At 44.1% G+C, this 16,659-nt stretch overlaps 1 protein-coding gene across 9 annotated transcripts in view; it reads right to left on the bottom strand.

The window, feature by feature from the left end:
* Positions 1-16,659, bottom strand: part of SERGEF (secretion regulating guanine nucleotide exchange factor) — a 243,957-nt gene that overhangs the window by 110,879 nt on the left and 116,419 nt on the right. Inside the window, exon 10 of one of the 9 annotated variants that reach the window (XM_081541455.1) lies at positions 2,623-2,719. The exons of the other annotated variants lie outside the window; for them this stretch is intronic. Within the exon in view, the coding sequence (XP_081397581.1) occupies positions 2,624-2,719 (96 nt within the window). The 3' untranslated portion in view covers position 2,623. The remainder of the gene's footprint in view (positions 1-2,622; positions 2,720-16,659) is intronic. 9 annotated transcript variants of the gene reach the window in all.

Genomic DNA, 16,659 nt, shown 5'->3' with positions numbered 1-16,659 from the left:
CAACCAGTCTGCATGATGCAATGAAGGACAAAGGACCAGGAGATCAAGAAGAGGCTGCTATAGTGATGCAGGAAAGAAGGGCACAGCTATATGGCCATGGAGGGATTCTGGCCACAAAGGAGCAGACAGGAATAGAGGGGAAAAGGACAGGGTTGGTGAGCGCTGACAGACTAAGTGACTGGAGAGAGCCTATCAAGCCAAGTCATAGAGGACTCCAGGCTCCGGTAATCAGGAGGACAGAAGAACACCCAGAGAACTGAGAGATAGCTGGGAGGTGGGGTGTGCATAGGGCACATGCAGGAAGAACACAAATTTGCTCTTTTGGTTTGAGGTGGAACACAGGCGGAAATGAGGAAGTAGTGCTTAGTGGTCCTGAGGGACTGAGAAACCACTTTAGAAACAAAATCCTCCTTTTGTACATGAGGGCCGACAAGGATTCATTGGAGAAGAATCAGGTAGGACAAAGGGTCCCATAGGCCAAGCCCTTGAGCTCTCTGGGGAACAAGGGACAGGGGATGTAGGGCATGTCTGCCTGTCCACCAGCTGTCACCTGTCTGGGAGGAGGTCACTTCTAGGCTGCTTTCCTTTCTTACATTGACAAGACACAGGACTGCAAAAAGGGGGACCCATATTGTTTCACATGCAGAGAGAAATTCAGAGATTTAAAGCCTTCTCTAAATAGAGAGATGGATTATCCAGAGAGGATAAAGTACATTTAGAGCCTAAAGTCCAGTCTGGCATTAGAGTTTAAGATTTATGAGCTGGGTGACCATGGCTTAGTCACTTAAATTCTTTGGCTCTCAGGTGTTTTATTTGTTAAAATGCAATAGCAGTATCTCATGTGCCAGAAAGGACCAGAAGATTTCAGGAGGTCTCTCAGTTCTGAGATCTATGATCCAGTACTTAATCTAAATCCCGCAGGTCAGACTCCAATCTCCCTGAACCCCTGGGCTGTGACTCACTGCAGAAGCCCACATGGTACAGAGATGCTGAGAAATCTGGCAAAAGCACAGGTTCAGAGTGGGGGGCAGAAGTTCCAGCTGTCAGGTCCCAGTCACAAGAAGATACAGCGAGAATATTAAAGCTGGCCCAGGAACAAAAGATAATTAATCTTCAAGGCAATAAAAATATTTAGTTCATTCATCTGAGAGAAATGACGAGAAAAGATAGATATTTGCTTTTCTCCTCCCTCTCTTCTGACAAGGTTGCTCTGGATGGATCATAGAATGTTTAATGAACATTTAATATAAGAGCCCGAGATGCAAACAAGTAAATGATGAGGGGCCTTGGAAGCAAGCAGCAGAAGCTGACATTGTGAAAACTGCAACCAGGGCAGAGGTTTCCAGAGAAGAGGTTTGAGAAGAGAAGCTTATTCGCTTGTTCATGTGACAAGAGCTGACTCATTGGAAAAGACCCTGATGCTGGGAAAGATTGAGGGCAGGAGTAGAAGGGGGTGACAGAAGATGAGATGGTTGGATGGCATCACCGACTCAATGGACGTGAGTTTGAGCAAGCTCCAGGAGATGGTGAAGGACAGGGAAGTGCTGCAGTCCATGGGGTCGCAGAGTTGGACATGACTGAGCAACTAAACAATAACAACAACACGTGACAAGAGAAATGAGAAGATAGGGGTAGATTTGAGGGACATTGCAGAGGTAAAATCACAGGATTTTATAATTTTTTTAAAGTTTTTATTGAATTTGTTACAATGTTGCTTCTGTTTTGGTCTTTTGGCCATGAGGCACATGGGATCTTAACTCCTAGTCCAGGGATGGAACCCATACCTTGCATTGAGAGGCAAAGTCTCAACCACTAGACCACCAGGAAGGTCCCAGTATTTGATCACTGAATGGATAGATATGAAAGAGAGGACAGGGCACACTGAAGCTGCCTGACGTTTCTAACTGGCCCCAGAATTGGGGAGTCACCAAAGTAGGCAAGAGGTCAGTCATGGAGAGAGAAGAAAAGGGGAACCTCTATGCCCTCTATGCTGATGATCTTTAAGAAGACAACAGCCATCAGCAGTGAACAATCCCTCCTCCACCGCATCTTTACAGGCTTTGAAGGCATGAGCAGAAAGCACCAGAGCAGCCAGCCCATATCTGCTCCATGCCCAGAACAGAGCGGCGGGCATCTGGGGCCAGAGGGTGGCAGGCGGGTACATTCAGGGAAGTGTCAGAGGGAAGAGGAGAAAATATGAGAAGCCCACTGCATTAGATCTTATCCTGGTTGTGTGTCTTGTACCCTGCGTTCCTTAGAGGGCGAATGAGGGCTCCCAGAAACAGAAAAGCACCGTCAAGACTGGAAGTGGGAGCATGGGTCACAGCCAGAACCAGTGGAGCAGAGGGCGTCCTCCAGGAGAGGAGCCTGGGTCCTCCAGGAGAAGAGCCTGGGTCCTCCAAGCGGCCCTTGGCAACAGCCAGCATGAACAGCTGAGAACTAAGGACCACTCTTAAGTGTCCCTGACTAACAAGGCCAAGGCCAGGGGTGGATAAGCTCAGGAAAGACTGTAGAGGACGCTGGCCAAGCCACACTGAGCCTGTATGGGCATTCTACTGTGACTCCTGCCTTTCGCTTCCTTTATGTAACCGTGTTAAGGAAGATAGGTGGCTCTTGACAAACCTCAAATTACAATCTCTCTCCAGCTTTTCTGTCTCTTCCAACCACTTCTTTGAATGTTCAGATGATGTTCACTCTTATGACAAGTCCTAGTATGACCCTAAAATGAGAATATATGGAAATTTCTATGAATGTGTCAGCCTCTGGGTGGAAACCTGCCAAGTATCAAGAATCATTTCTTCTTTCCTTCCCTCCCTTCCTTCTCTCCCTTTCTTTCAGCAAATACCAATTAGATGCTAGGCCTACGAATTTGCAAATGAATATAACCTTCTAAAGCCAGGAAAATTATTTAGAGGCATTTAAAACCACCTGCTCTGACCTAAAATAAAATAAAAGAACCTCTGATTTGAGGAGGACAGGATCTGTTCTGGCCATCTGACTACCAGGACCATCAAAGGCTGATCTTCAGAGCTGGAATTTCTGATGACTATTCTAATGGGGCTTATTCTTCTGTTCATTCTACTTAGCTCACACCAGAGGCTACCTGACATGTGAGTTATCAATATCAACTGTATTCCAAAACAAGTTGGCCTTGAGGTTGGCTTTGAAAGATCCTGTACAGATTGTTCATTTGCTCAGCAAACTTTGGTGCATCTATCCAAAACTGGTATACATTTCTGCATTTCAACTGTAACATCAATACTTGATCCAAAGACAGAACTCCTCATATTGAATTGAGACTATCCAAAAGATTCAGGGAAAATTACTAGGGAGGTTGTTTTATTCTCACTCTCTGATTTTGCCTTAAAAGGGAAAAAGAGATGCTGTATAGAATTAAAATGGTCAAGCAAAAGTTGTATTTAAAGCAAATTTCAGTAAATTTAAGTATACTTTATTAAAAACAATTTTCAGCCAAAATAAGCCAAATTCTCTCACAGAATAACATAAAAATACAATGACCTGGATTCCTGCCATGCTCAACTTTTCTGACTGTGAGAATTTGAGCCCTTGCTCTGAGACAAGATCCATTTCTACCAAGCATTCTTGGGGAGGCACCAGCCCTTCTGAAAAAGCAGTCCTGGCCTGATCTGGCTTGGCTTGAGCAAGCAATGGAATGTAACTATCCATCAAGGATCCAAGTGACCTAGGAGTCCAATGCCAGCAGGACCCAGGTCCCTTCCCTAATTGGTAATTTATAGGTAGAGACCACCTGGGCATCTCTGAGTTCACATGATGGGATCAAAAAACAATGATAGGAATGAAACCCAGAAGGAGGAGTGGATGTTCTCAGGACTCTGTCAGAAGTGAGGCCAAGTACATGACTGGGCAGAGTGTGATTACAACAGCACGGAGCTGGCCTATCTTCCAGCCTCTTCATCTCATGCCTTCATTTGTCCATCTACAAAATAAGAAGCCTAGAAGAACAGATTCTTGGGGATCTGTCAGGCCCTACATGCTGAGATAGATTCTAGCCCCAGATGAGTGGGGAGGTCTCCAGTCACCACAAGGCAGTTCAGAGGCAGCATGAGCAGACCACCAGCATCCTCCCCTCAGTGCCTGCCATGCTGACCCAATTCATTGCTCAAAGCCTAGCTTGAATGCCACTGCCTTCAAGAAGTTGCCCCTGAACCTTCTGGCATAATCACTCCCCTCTCCTTTTAGGAGACCCTGATTTATCTTGGTGCTCAGCACTGAGACTTTCAGAGATGAAGTCAATAATCTCTGGGGGGTGCAGGGAGAGAGAGGAAGGAAGGGAAATCAGGAGAAAGGCAAATAGAAATGGGACCAAGCCTTTCCTCAACACTGTGCAGGACTCTCAAACCCCCTGACAAATACAGCTCTGGAAAACCAAAAGACTTGCTCCATGGTTTGGAATACCAGTGGCTAATGAAGGTTCCATCTGAACCAATCTTTGTTGTTGTTGTTGTTGTTGTTTTATTAAGAAAAAGCCATTTCTGAGCTGCCAGATATAAGAGCTTTGCAGTTGTAGAGAAACAGAAGGCAAAATGGCCACAGAAAGGATCACCTGCAAAGGGGGGGGGTGCTGCAGCGCAGAGCTTGGGGGGCGGGGTGCTCGCCGGCTCAGGCTCTGGGAGACAGTGCCATGCTGTGGCCACCTGCCGCCTGTGCGCAGCCTTCCGCAGCCGCTGCAGGTACAGGAGGCCTGTTTCCTGACCCAGTTTTCTCCCCAATCTCTATTTAGCTATTCGCTAGTGATGCTTCTGGCATGCCAATCAGACACTGCAGCCTGCAGGGCAGTTTGCTACAACAAATTCACGGTTCCTAGTAAATTCAGTGGAAAAGTACTGTGTCAAGCAGCCTGATTAAACTGACGTCATTTCCACCACCATACACTTTTGTCAAAGAAGAAAAAAAAAAAAGAACACTCAAGGAAAAAAGAGAAAAGAAGGAATGTCTTTTGGATCTTATGAAATGACTGTGATTGTGATGCCTTTGAAGAATGAGTCTGTCCGTTGTCTTTGGAGCCAAGCTATCCAAGTCTTGGGCCCTGGGTGAGACCTTGCGCTGTGCTGGAAAGAGCACTAGAGTCCAAGTCTGGAGACCCCTCTACCCCTCGCTCACCCTACAATCTTGGACAGGCTATTTCCAGTCCCTTGGGAAGTGGGGGGTGTGGGAAACCATCTAATAATATACACTTATTGCTAAAGCAGCCTGTAAGTCTGATTCTCTAGACTGTCAAACTGTCAAAAAAGTTTTTTTTAAGGAAAAAAAGAATCATGTAGTCTTATGGGGCAACTGAAACAAAAACTGAAGTAGAGGGCCTCAGTTCTGGTCCTAGCTCTGCTACTAGCTAATCACGACCTTGGGCAAACCACACCACCCCCTAGAGATCTCAGAGTCTTCTGCAAAACAAGGAAGATGAGCTGGATGATCTCCAAGGTCCCTTCTGGTGCTGATGCTCTATTCTATTCCGTAAAAGATCAAACCCATCATCATAGCCATGGAGAGGACAGTTTCGAGTGTCACCGACCTGGAGCATCTCAATCTGCCCACACCAAGCTTCCTCTTCTCTTGATGGGGAGTAGTTACATGCTCTTTTCTGTGTTTAAAGATTTTTGTATTCCAAAAACGCAAGAGGGATACTTGTCCTCTCCTCCTTTAGAGGTAACTTAGCAACTAAAGTCACCTTGTATCTCACTCCCCCTCAGGTATCCTCTTAGAAGAGGCTGGCTCTATCCTGACAGAGGGGGAACGATGGTTACCAGAGGAAACATGAGTGATACCTCTTGGTTGATCTGCAGTGTCACTGTTTCCAAGTGCAAACAGAAAGAATGCCCTGGACACTGACCAAACAGATAATAAAGGTAGCGTTAGCCAGAAGAAGAAGGACCTTGCAGGGAGAATGGGGTAAGGGAAGAGAGCCAACTGGAAAACAAACATCAGATTTCTCTTCGGACTGCAAACAGGGACCGCAAAAGGAGAAGGCAAGGTAGCGCATGTAAGGGTGTCCTCTCAATCGCATGGACAGCTAATCAGTTCGTAGCTCCAGAAATTCCACCTTCCGTATATTCTGAATCCATTCACTCAGTCTGTCCATTATTGCTGCCCTAACTTTAGTTCAAGTTCTCATCAGCTCAGGCCTCAGTTACTGCCAGTCTTCTGACTTACCTCTTCTCTCTCTCTCTCCAATCCATCTATCCCCCTGCCACCATATCTATCTTTCTAAAATGCTATGCTTAACAAGTCACTCTTCTACTTAAGATCTTTCTATGACCCTTCATCACCTTTAGAATGAATTAAGAGTCCTGTACAATCTGGTTCCAGACTACTTTCTCTTGCCTAATCCTCACCATCCCTACAATCTCTACTCCAATCAGGCCAAAGTGCTTGCAATTCCCTAAACTGGATGCTCTGGGTCTTTATATAAGCAGATGTTTCTAACTGGCACTCTGCTCTCCCCACAATTCCCCCCAACCAGCACCACCACCAATTGCTCTAAGCCAACTTCAAACCATCCCTTAGGACTCAGTTCAGACATCAGGCTCTCTTCCAAGAAAACTTCTCTAGTGACCCCCTGCCCTCTGCCAAATCTAGATCACGTGTCCCTCCTCCTATGCTCCCACAAAAACTGATTGTTTATGCCTTAACAATCATTACCAAATTGAACCGTAAAGGCTCCTGATTCTTTATGGTCTCCTCAACCATGTTTTAACATCTCAGATCCCCCAGTCCTTAAACACAGTGGTTGACATCGGCATTCAGGAAATGCTTGATGAGTAAGTGAATGAACGAATAAATATATGCAAGAAACTGAGACTACCTGATAGGAGGGGGAGCCTTAGTCTATCACAGAGGCAAGACTGACAGGAAGAACCTTGAGAAATATTGAACAGATTAGGAAAAAAAGGACAAGGGTCTAAGGTTCAGATCAAGGGTAAACTTGACAGTGGGAAAAATAAAGGCAGAGACCAGTGGGAGCTCTAGCTAAGAGAGATGAACGGAGTTCCATGGTCAGAATGGGAAGTCACAGAAAAATCTCAGGGTCTGAGAGAAATAAACTCCTTCCTGCTGAATTCTGTGGAACGCTTCCAAGACTAAAAGGATAGAGAAGCTGCAGAAAACGTAATAAATAGTTTAGCTTGGAATCACAGAAAAAACTGGAGCTTATGCCAGAACAAGTCTAAGAGATCAAAGGGTACTGGTAGGAAAAGCCAGGAGTACAATGGAAAGAGAACAGGGTTTGGAGTGAGATGGCTCTGGGACCTCGGGAAAGCCAAGCCTTTTATTTTTCTCTAGGGATCTTAGATTCTTCATTGGTAAAATGGGAACATAATACCCATTTCCTAGAATTCTTTAAAGGAACATATGCGATATATTGCACTTTGTAAGTGAAAGCAACAATGTAATTGGCCATCTATTATTATGAATGTTGACCAGAGCCGTGCTTCTTCTGTTCCAAGGTACTTCTAAGTTGTTCCATACTCCTGGTGCTTCTAAGTTGTTCCATACTCCTTGTGAAGGGAAGGAACCCATGTTGATAAATGAACATGCTCCAAGATATGAGGAGCCCAATATGTTATCGTTTCCAGTGGGAGATGCGGCTGCAAAGAATGGTGCTAACAAGGATCAACCTGTAAGCTAGATCAGAGCCCAGGGGGCACAGAGTAATGTGTCATTTTGTGTGAGTAACTATCACAGTATGGATGTCTTATTGATGTTATGACTAAGCTTCATTATACCATGAGACTCATATAGAAGACAAGCCAGAACTACCTTCATAAGGAATGGAGAGACAGATGTGAAGGTGCCAAACCCTTAACTTTTCCTACTGCCATGTGCATAAATGCCATTAAAGCAGCCCCGACCATTGGCCTCTTGGCTCTTGCATGAACAAGCCCCAGCCTTTATGCTTTATATCTACATGACTTTAGAATAAGCTACCTAAGACCATCCCAACCCCAGTTTTCTCATCAATAAAATGGATGAACAACTCCTGTCCTAATTAAGTCACAGGACTGTTGTGAGATTCCAATGAGATAAAGGGTGTGAAAGCTCCTTGCAAGCTGTAAAGTCGGTGCATATCTGAGGGACTGACATTCTGAAACTGACTGTGAATAAGGTCAGTCCTGGCAAAACAGATCCAGGGAGGAAAAAAATAATCTGTACTAGCAACTCTGGCTTTGCCTGTCCTTTTGAGTAGCACATGACCCTGGGGATGCACAAGCTACAGGCAGCATCTGGCCAAGGGCAGGCAGTCCTCTCTGCACAAGCCTGTATCAGCAAACTAGACCCAATCACCACCTCACCCCATCAACCCTGCTTTCCTCTAGCCCCACACACATATGGTGTCTTAGCCTATGCAGATGTCCTACGCACTCAGAAACTTCAGCTCTTTGTAGATGAACATATTCAGATAATGAGAGGCTCCTGGAAATATACCCCCTGGCCCATGGCTCCCGGCCCTTCCTCAAAGCTGTCTCTGGAAGCAGGCTGTCCTCAGTACACCCAGACAGAGCTTAAGAAATTAGCAGCTCCAGATACTGGTCGTTATACCCGATGGTATCCATGGTGCTGGAATTAATCAGAGATGAAGTAAACGCACACACTGCCACATTAAAATAACAGAAACCTCTGTCTCAAAGGTTCTGAGTTTCATGTGTAAAAATTCTTCCCTAGATAAAATGGCCTATCGTTTCAGGAAGGAGGTCTTAGTAGCACTATCAGTTCATCAGTTATGCCTAGGACAAAACTGGACTAGGGATGCAGTGGAACTTGGCTCCCCTGGCATGATCAAAAGGTACTGATCATTGCAATGCCAGTGATTCCACCAAGAGCTCTCAAAGAAGACCACAGTTGGAGGGTAGGCAGGCTTTGCACCCTAGCTGTACCTCAACCCTTGTCTCCAATACCAGTGATGCAACCCTAGGCTGAGCCCAAATTACATGGACCATGGTACCACCTCTTAACTGGCCTCCCTGTCACCTTCCAAGCCATTCATCCTCTAAGAGCAGTCAGGGAAAAGTCTGATGATATCGCTTCTGTTTAAAAACCATTCATAGTTCTTTCTGGTGCAAAACTGAATGAAGTTGAAATCTCTAAGCCTAGAACTCAAAGACCTTCTCAAACTGGCCACAGCCAACCATTATAAATGTTGCTTTAATTATTCCCTTTCGTGCTCTTTAGGCTCCAGCCCCAAATGAACTCCTTCTGATTCTGAACTCAGCCTGTGATTCTTGTCTCTGCACTTTGTCTATGCTGTGTACTCCATGTGGAATGCTTCCTTCTCATCCAAATCCTACAGGATTTTCAAGCCATCTCAAGCCCTACCTCTTCCATGAAGCTTTCCCTGATTTTTCTAGCTTACATTATTTTAGCTACCCATTATCTTTACTTGGGGAACTCCTATAAAATACTGGTGTCCAATCATCACTCAGAGATGCTGACTTAGTATGGAGTGGGACCTGGCAACTGATTTTTTTTTTAAGTTCACAAAGCATTTCTAATGTGCAGGATTTAAAGATCATTGTCCTAGTTAGAAGCAACATTTCCCTTCACTGAGCTGAAGGGAAGTTTTATATAAATAGACATAATTTCTAGCTTCTTGTGTATTTTTATTTTTAAAAAATTTTACTGAGTGTTTATTTTATCCATGCACTAACCTAGGTGCTAGAGTATAACAGTGATCAAAACAAAACCCCTGCTCTCATGAGGCTTACATTCTGATAGAGACAGATACAAAACAAATAATATAAGGTCAGGTGATAAATGCTATTAAAAGTAGGGTAAGGAGACAGAGAACAAAATGAGAAGGCCTCTTTTAAAGACAATGGTTACAGTATGTACACAACTTATCTACCCCTAAGACAGCAAGTTACCTGACAATGAAACCTGTGTCTAATTTACTATTGTATCATTCATAGCTTTTTGCATAGTGCTTGGCACAAAATAGATGCTCAAAAAATAAATGATTGTATATGAATGAATGAAACAATGAATGAGTGAATGGATTTGTGTGGCTTATCTACAGCTACATCACCCATAGTATCCAGGGCAGTACTTGAAATATTGGAGACTAGATGCCCAATAGATAGTGGTTGAGTGGGTGAATTTGACTGCATTTTGGGACAAGTTATTACAATGGCACATGTTCCTGGGAACAGGTCATCAAAAGAGCACAGAATATCAAGCTGATCCTGAGATCACTGAACTCAATCTCCTTATTTTAAAGATAAAGGTGATATCCAGAGAGGTGATTATCTAACTAACCTAGAACACAGAAGAAATCAGAGGGAGAGCTGACCTGAGTCCCTACCTGTTTTGACTCTGGGTCCAGTGCTCATTCCATCAAACTGAAATACTGCTCCCATTAGAATCAGAAAGTTACCCTGAGAGCTGTTACATCAAATGGCCCAAGAAGTAATTCAGATTAGCATCAACAGAACTAAAGAAAGTCTCAATTTTCTTTGGTTTCACAACAATCTTTCCTGATGGCTAAAACATGGTACATTTAACAGACAACTTCATCCTTGCTACACCTCACTGCCCTATGCCACCACCCCCATCAAGACAGGCAGACAGGACCTCCTCCGTCCCCAGAGTAGGCGAGCAGTTGGTTATTTCCAACTGTAAATACAACTCGAAACATTTCCCATTTTCTATCCTTAGCCACAGTTTCAATGAAATATGGAATACACAACCCCAGGCTAAATGTAAAATCCTGTGCAAAGAAGCCAGTGGCTGGAAAACCAGAGAAGAGCTTAAGGCCCTGGCAAGGTGAGGGAGACCATCAACTGGGGCTGTTGATGAAGTGATGGGGTATGTGTGCTCCAAGCAAGAGGCTGGCTTTGTTGTGGGAAAACAAGCCCTGACCGTAGAGAAGAAAGTACAACATTTTCATCTTTCTTAAAATCCTGTGGAATCACAGAATCCATCTGCGATGGAGACCGATTTCCCAGAAAAATATTCCAAATAAAATGCTTTTCCTCAAAACAGCCAAATATTATACAGTCGGCCTGGGCTTCCTTGGCTTTCTAATAAATAGAATGCTCCATCACCTAGTCTTTCTGCACCTTTACAGTCAAGGGATGGTCAAAATGCAGGCTCCCAAGGCATCTAGGGCTCCCAAAGGGTTTTCTGAACCATCAAAGAAAAACTGGGCTTAGTGTAACTTTTAATGTCAAATATATCGTGTTCTATTGCTGTGTGTCGGAGAAGGCAATGGCACCCCACTCCAGTACTCTTGCCTGGAAAATCCCATGGATGGAGGAACCTGGTAGGCTGCAATCCATGGGGTCGCTAAGAGTCGGACACGACTGAGCAACTTCACTTTCACTTTTCCCTTTCATGCATTGGAGAAGGAAATGGCAACCCACTCCAGTGTTCTTGCCTGGAGAATCCCAGGGATGGGGGAGCCTTGTGGGCTGCCGTCTATGGGGTCGCACAGAGTCAGACATGACTGAAACGACTTAGCAGCAGCAGCATTGCTGTGTGTGTGTGTGCGTGCTCAGTTGTGTCTGACTCTTTGTGACCCCATGGACTGTAGCTGGCCAGCCTCCTCTGTCCATGGAATTTTCCAGGAAAGAATACTGGAGTGGGTTTACCATTTGTTCCTCCAGGGGATCTTCCCAACCTAGGGATCGAACCAAGATCTTCTGTATCTCCTGCAGAGGCAGGCGGGTTCTTTACCACTGAGCCACCTGGGAAGTCAGGGAAGCCCCTCTATTACAGTATTTCTTTGAAATTGGCAGTTTTAATATTGGACATAGATGAAAGAGAAGTAGAGAGATGAGTAACTAGAGGAGAGATTTCCAGGTCTACCTGATTGTAAGAACCACCGGGGACACTAGGCCTCACCAAATTAAATCACCAGGGTAGAGACCTAGAAATGTGTATTTTTAGCAACCACGCCAGTTGACTCTTATGAATCAGTTAACATGGGAAACACCAAGCCAGAAAATCACAGTATCCACTTCAATAAAATTTTTATCAGAATTAAGTGGGACTATATAAAGCTTCTGGCACAGTGCCTGGCACATAATAAGTGCTCAGCAAGTGTTGCTTGTTGCTGTTATTTAATTATTAATAAGACATTCCAGAGCCTTGTCAGTTAATAGTTATCATATGGACTTCTACAACCAAAAGAGCAGAGAGCACAAGTACCCTGGCATTCAAGAATTATCATTACTTCCCCATTTTTCCTTATTAACTTCATCCCTATTACCTCACAACCACAATGGTTCTCAAAGTGTGGTCCCTGACCAGCAGCATTGGCATCATCTTGGAGATTATTAGAAATGAAAATTCTCAGACCCCAGCCCAGATGTACTGAATGAAAGCATCACTAGCAATGGGGCCCAGAAATCCTATTTTAAGAAGCTTTCCAGGTGACCTGGAGGCAGGCCCTAGCTGAGAGCCATCACCCTAACCTCTTGCTACTCCAAATATGGTCCCAGGATCAGCAGCGTGGCATATTTAGAAACAGAATCTCAGGCCCCATCCCAGACCTACAAGATCAGATTCTGCATTTTAATGAAGCTCCCAGGTGATTCACACCTACCATAATATTTGGGCAGCACTGTCCTAGACGACAGAAACTTCCGAAATGCACAAAATAAAAGGGAAATAAATGTTCTGTTGTTTTGAATGTTGTTAAATGACATGTATAAGTATTTATTAGGCACTGTCCTTTATTCAGGTTACCTCCTTGATCCTCATTAAGCCTAGTGGAAGAAATTTTTATTCCTGCTTTACAGATTAGAAAATCGAGGCTCAGGTCAGTAAAGTACCTTGCTGAAAATCACACAGCTAATAAGTGGGAGAGCTGGTTATGTCTCTGTGACCTAAGTTCTGTGTCCCTTCCTTCACCTCACAGTGCCTTTGGATGGTGGCTGGCAGTCTGGCTAAGCAGACACTGCCTGCCTCCAGTAGAAGTGGAGCATCTTCAAAAAAAGAGGCAGTCCCCAACTTATGAATGAACAAGCCTCCAAAAGTGTGTGATTCTAAGTCAGATATTTGGAACTACTAATGGAATTACTCACAACAACTATTTACACCATGGCTTCTATGAGAAAATGCCTTCTGAGTTATAGCACCAGACAATAGCAGGTCCATGCAGGCTCAATACACCTGGACTCCAGAAACTTGTTAGTACTTCATTCCAATCAGCATAAGGGAAAGAATTGCCAAGGCAAATCTCTCCCTAGATGTTCTGGCTTGGGTAACATCCACTCAGTCTCTCATTCAAAGATTCATTGAGTGCCTCCTCTGGAAAAGGTGCTATGCCAGGTGCTATGGGTGGTAAAAGACTAAAATGATCCATGCCTCCATCAATTCACAGTCCAGGAAGGGAAATAAAGTACACATACCTACATCCCAACCTAAAATCCAAGGTGGAAAGCTGTGAATGACAGAGAAATGCTGTGAAAGTTCAGAGAAGGGAGAGATCACTTAAGACACAGGATCAGGGAAGACTTCACAAGGAGGTGCCATCTAAAGCCGAGTCCAGAAAAGCAGGCAGATCCCAGATTAGGCAAAATTGGCACTTCTGGCAGGTGGACGAGTGTGAACAAAGGCATGGAGGGTGTGAGGGACATCCCCAGCAGTCCAGTGGTTAAGGCTTCACCTTCCAATGCAGGGTGTGTGGATTGGATCCCTGGCTGGGGAACTAAGATCCCACAGGCCTCTTGGCCAAAAAAAAAAACAACAGAAAATAATACTGCAAAAAATTCAAGAAAGACTTTTAAAACAGTCCACATCAGAAAACAAATCTTGAGAAAACAAAAAGCTGGGGGCATGGAAGTGTGAAGGAGAAGGCTGCCATGGTGTAGTACTGCAAGCTATTCCCTTGGTGGGAGAAATAGGCTCACTTACCTCGGATGTGGAAGAAGAAGACATAGAAAGGTAGGTCTGTGCCAAAGCAGGAAAGGTTCTAGATGCCAGGTTGAGAAAAGAGAACTTTACTTTTTTCGTATAGACAGAGCTGTTTCACACTACTCATGTAATGACTATGATTGTGTATCATATTACATATAATATTACATAGTATCATATGTAATATGATTATGCATCATGTAATAATTCCCTGAACTCCAAATCCGTTATAATACAAGCTAGTAAAAACCAGACATTTCTGAATCAGTACGGTCATTTATTTTTCTAGTCTGCTTCCTCTATTAAACTTGACTCAAATGACTTTGAGTGTTAACAGATGCTCAAAAGATGCTGAATGTATGAACAAAGGAATGAACAAGTGAGTGCACCACTGAGCACCTGAGGGGTCATGAGCAGGAGTGAGATGGCTCAACACTGCCTCATGGCCTGGAAAGGAAGGAGGTGGAGGAGATAGTGGTGGAGAATGGGAGGCAGCAGAGCTAATGGTCAGGAGACTGTTGTGGTTGGACAGGTGAGAGGTCACCAACTAGCCTGAAGGATAATAGGGATGAGGAAGTAAGGGACAGAAAAGAAAGACACAGTTACAGGCCCTAGCAAGAGACTGGCAGTAGGGGCAAAGAGCAGGCACACATAAAATACTGAAGCTTGGAGCCTGGGTGACTGGGAGAATGAAAATGCCATTGGGAAACCTGGAAGTCCAATGAAACAGCAAGGTGTTTTACAGATACGTCTTCACTAAATCCTCATCAGTTCAGTTTAGTTCAGTGACCCAGTCATATCTGACTCTTTACAACCCATGGACTGCAGCACGCCAGGCCTCCCTGTCCATCACCAACTCCCAGAGTTTACTCAAACTCATGTCCATTGAATCAGTGATGCCATCTAACCATCTCATCCTCTGTCGTCCCCTTCTCCTCCCGCCTTCAATCCTTCCCAGCATCAGGGTCTTTTCCAATGAGTCAGCTCTTCGCATCAGGTAGCCAAAGTATTGGAGTTTCAGCTTCAACATCAGTCCTTCCAATGAACACTCAGGACTGATCTCCTTTAGGATGGACTGGTTGGATCTCCTTGCAGTCCAAGGGACTCTCAAGAGTCTTCTCCAACACCACAGTTCAAAAGCATCAATTCTTTGGCACTCAGCTTTCTTTATAGTCCAACTCTCACATCCATACATGACTACTGTAAAAACCATAGCCTTGACTAGATGGACCTTTGTTGGCAAAGTAATGTCTCTGCTTTTTAATATGCTGTCTAGTTTGGTCATAACTTTTTTTCCAAGGAGTAAGCGTCTTAATTTCATGGCTGCAGTCACCATCTGCAGTGATTTTGGAGCCCCCAAAAATAAAGTCTGACACTGTTTCCACTGTTTCTCTATCTATTTCCCATGAAGCGATGGGACCGGATGCCATGATCTTAGTTTTATGAATGTTGAGCTTTAAGCCAACTTTTTCACTCTCCTCTCTCACTTTCATCAAGAGGCTTTTTAGTTTTTCTTCACTTTCTGCCATAAGGGTGGTGTTATCTGCATATCTGAGGTTATTGATATTTCTCCCGGCAATCTTGATTCCAGTTTGTGCTTCATCCAGCCCAGCATTTCTCATGACGTACTCTGCATATAAGTTACATAAGCAGGGTGACAATATACAGCCTTGACGTACTCCTTTTCCTATTTGGAACCAGTCTGTTGTTCCATGTCCAGTTCTAACTGTTGTCTCCCCTCAATAAAATGTAAATTCTACCAAGACAAGAATTTCTATTTCCCAAATGCCTTGAATAGTGGCTGGCACATAACAGACATTCAATAAATAATTTTTCAGTGAATAACCTCCTTATATAGATGAGGAAACTGAGGCTCAGAGAGGTCACACAACTTTCCCTAAATAAAAGTGGCAGCCTGAATTCAAGCACAAATCTAACTCCAGCTTCCACTCTGCCAGGCTGAGTCTTGCTTTAGACAACTTAGAGGGGGCAATGGTCTACCTAGGAGGCAATAATAAGAAGGCAGTAAGAAATGTGAAATTAGAACCAACAGCAACCAGGCCCACAAGCCAGTAGACTTGGCCTGGCTGGGGCAAGTCCATGTATGCAGGCCCTGAACTGCATATGGCCTGAGAAACAAGCAATTTGACCAGAGAATCACCAAGAGGACCAATGGCTTCATTTTCCAAGTGCAAGTCTGAAGAATCAGGCCAAGTTCTCCAGCAAAGCAGCTCCTAATTTTTCCAGCTGTCTAACATGTCAAATTATAAACACATCTTCAGGAGAATGTATTTAACAAAGGGACATGTTCTATTTCCTTTTTTACCACCCATCCAGTGGATCTGCCCTTGGTTTCCTTGCCATTCCAATCCCCCTGAATAATCCATACATCACAGGCTCAATTTACAGCACAGTACATTAAGGCACTGGAGTTGCTTAAAATAAACAGGGTTGGCAAACTGTAATTATTTCCAGCAAAAGAGTTGGTGCTGCATTTTGACAGTCATCTGATACATTATTGTACTCAATGCTAAACTGTGAAACTGCAAAATTAAAAGAAAGCATTTTTTTTTTTAAGTTTCTAACGTACTCATTATTAAATTACAAGGCAGGTCATTTGTGGTGAGTCAGTCCCAAACCGGAAGGATCACAATGAAGCACTGCAGAAAGCTTGACTTCTTCGTGTAACCTCTAGCATCCACCATCCAAGGCCATTGTGAAGATTAAATGAGATGGCATAGCCAGCCCAGCACCTGGGCCAGAATAGGT

The sequence above is a fragment of the Giraffa tippelskirchi genome, chromosome 11, assembly GCF_054371585.1.
Source record: "Giraffa tippelskirchi isolate mGirTip1 chromosome 11, T2T-mGirTip1v1.2.pri, whole genome shotgun sequence".
NCBI classification, from domain to species: domain Eukaryota; kingdom Metazoa; phylum Chordata; class Mammalia; order Artiodactyla; family Giraffidae; genus Giraffa; species Giraffa tippelskirchi.
Note: the sequence above shows the minus strand (reverse complement) of the source record. Positions and strands in the feature narration are given on the sequence as shown.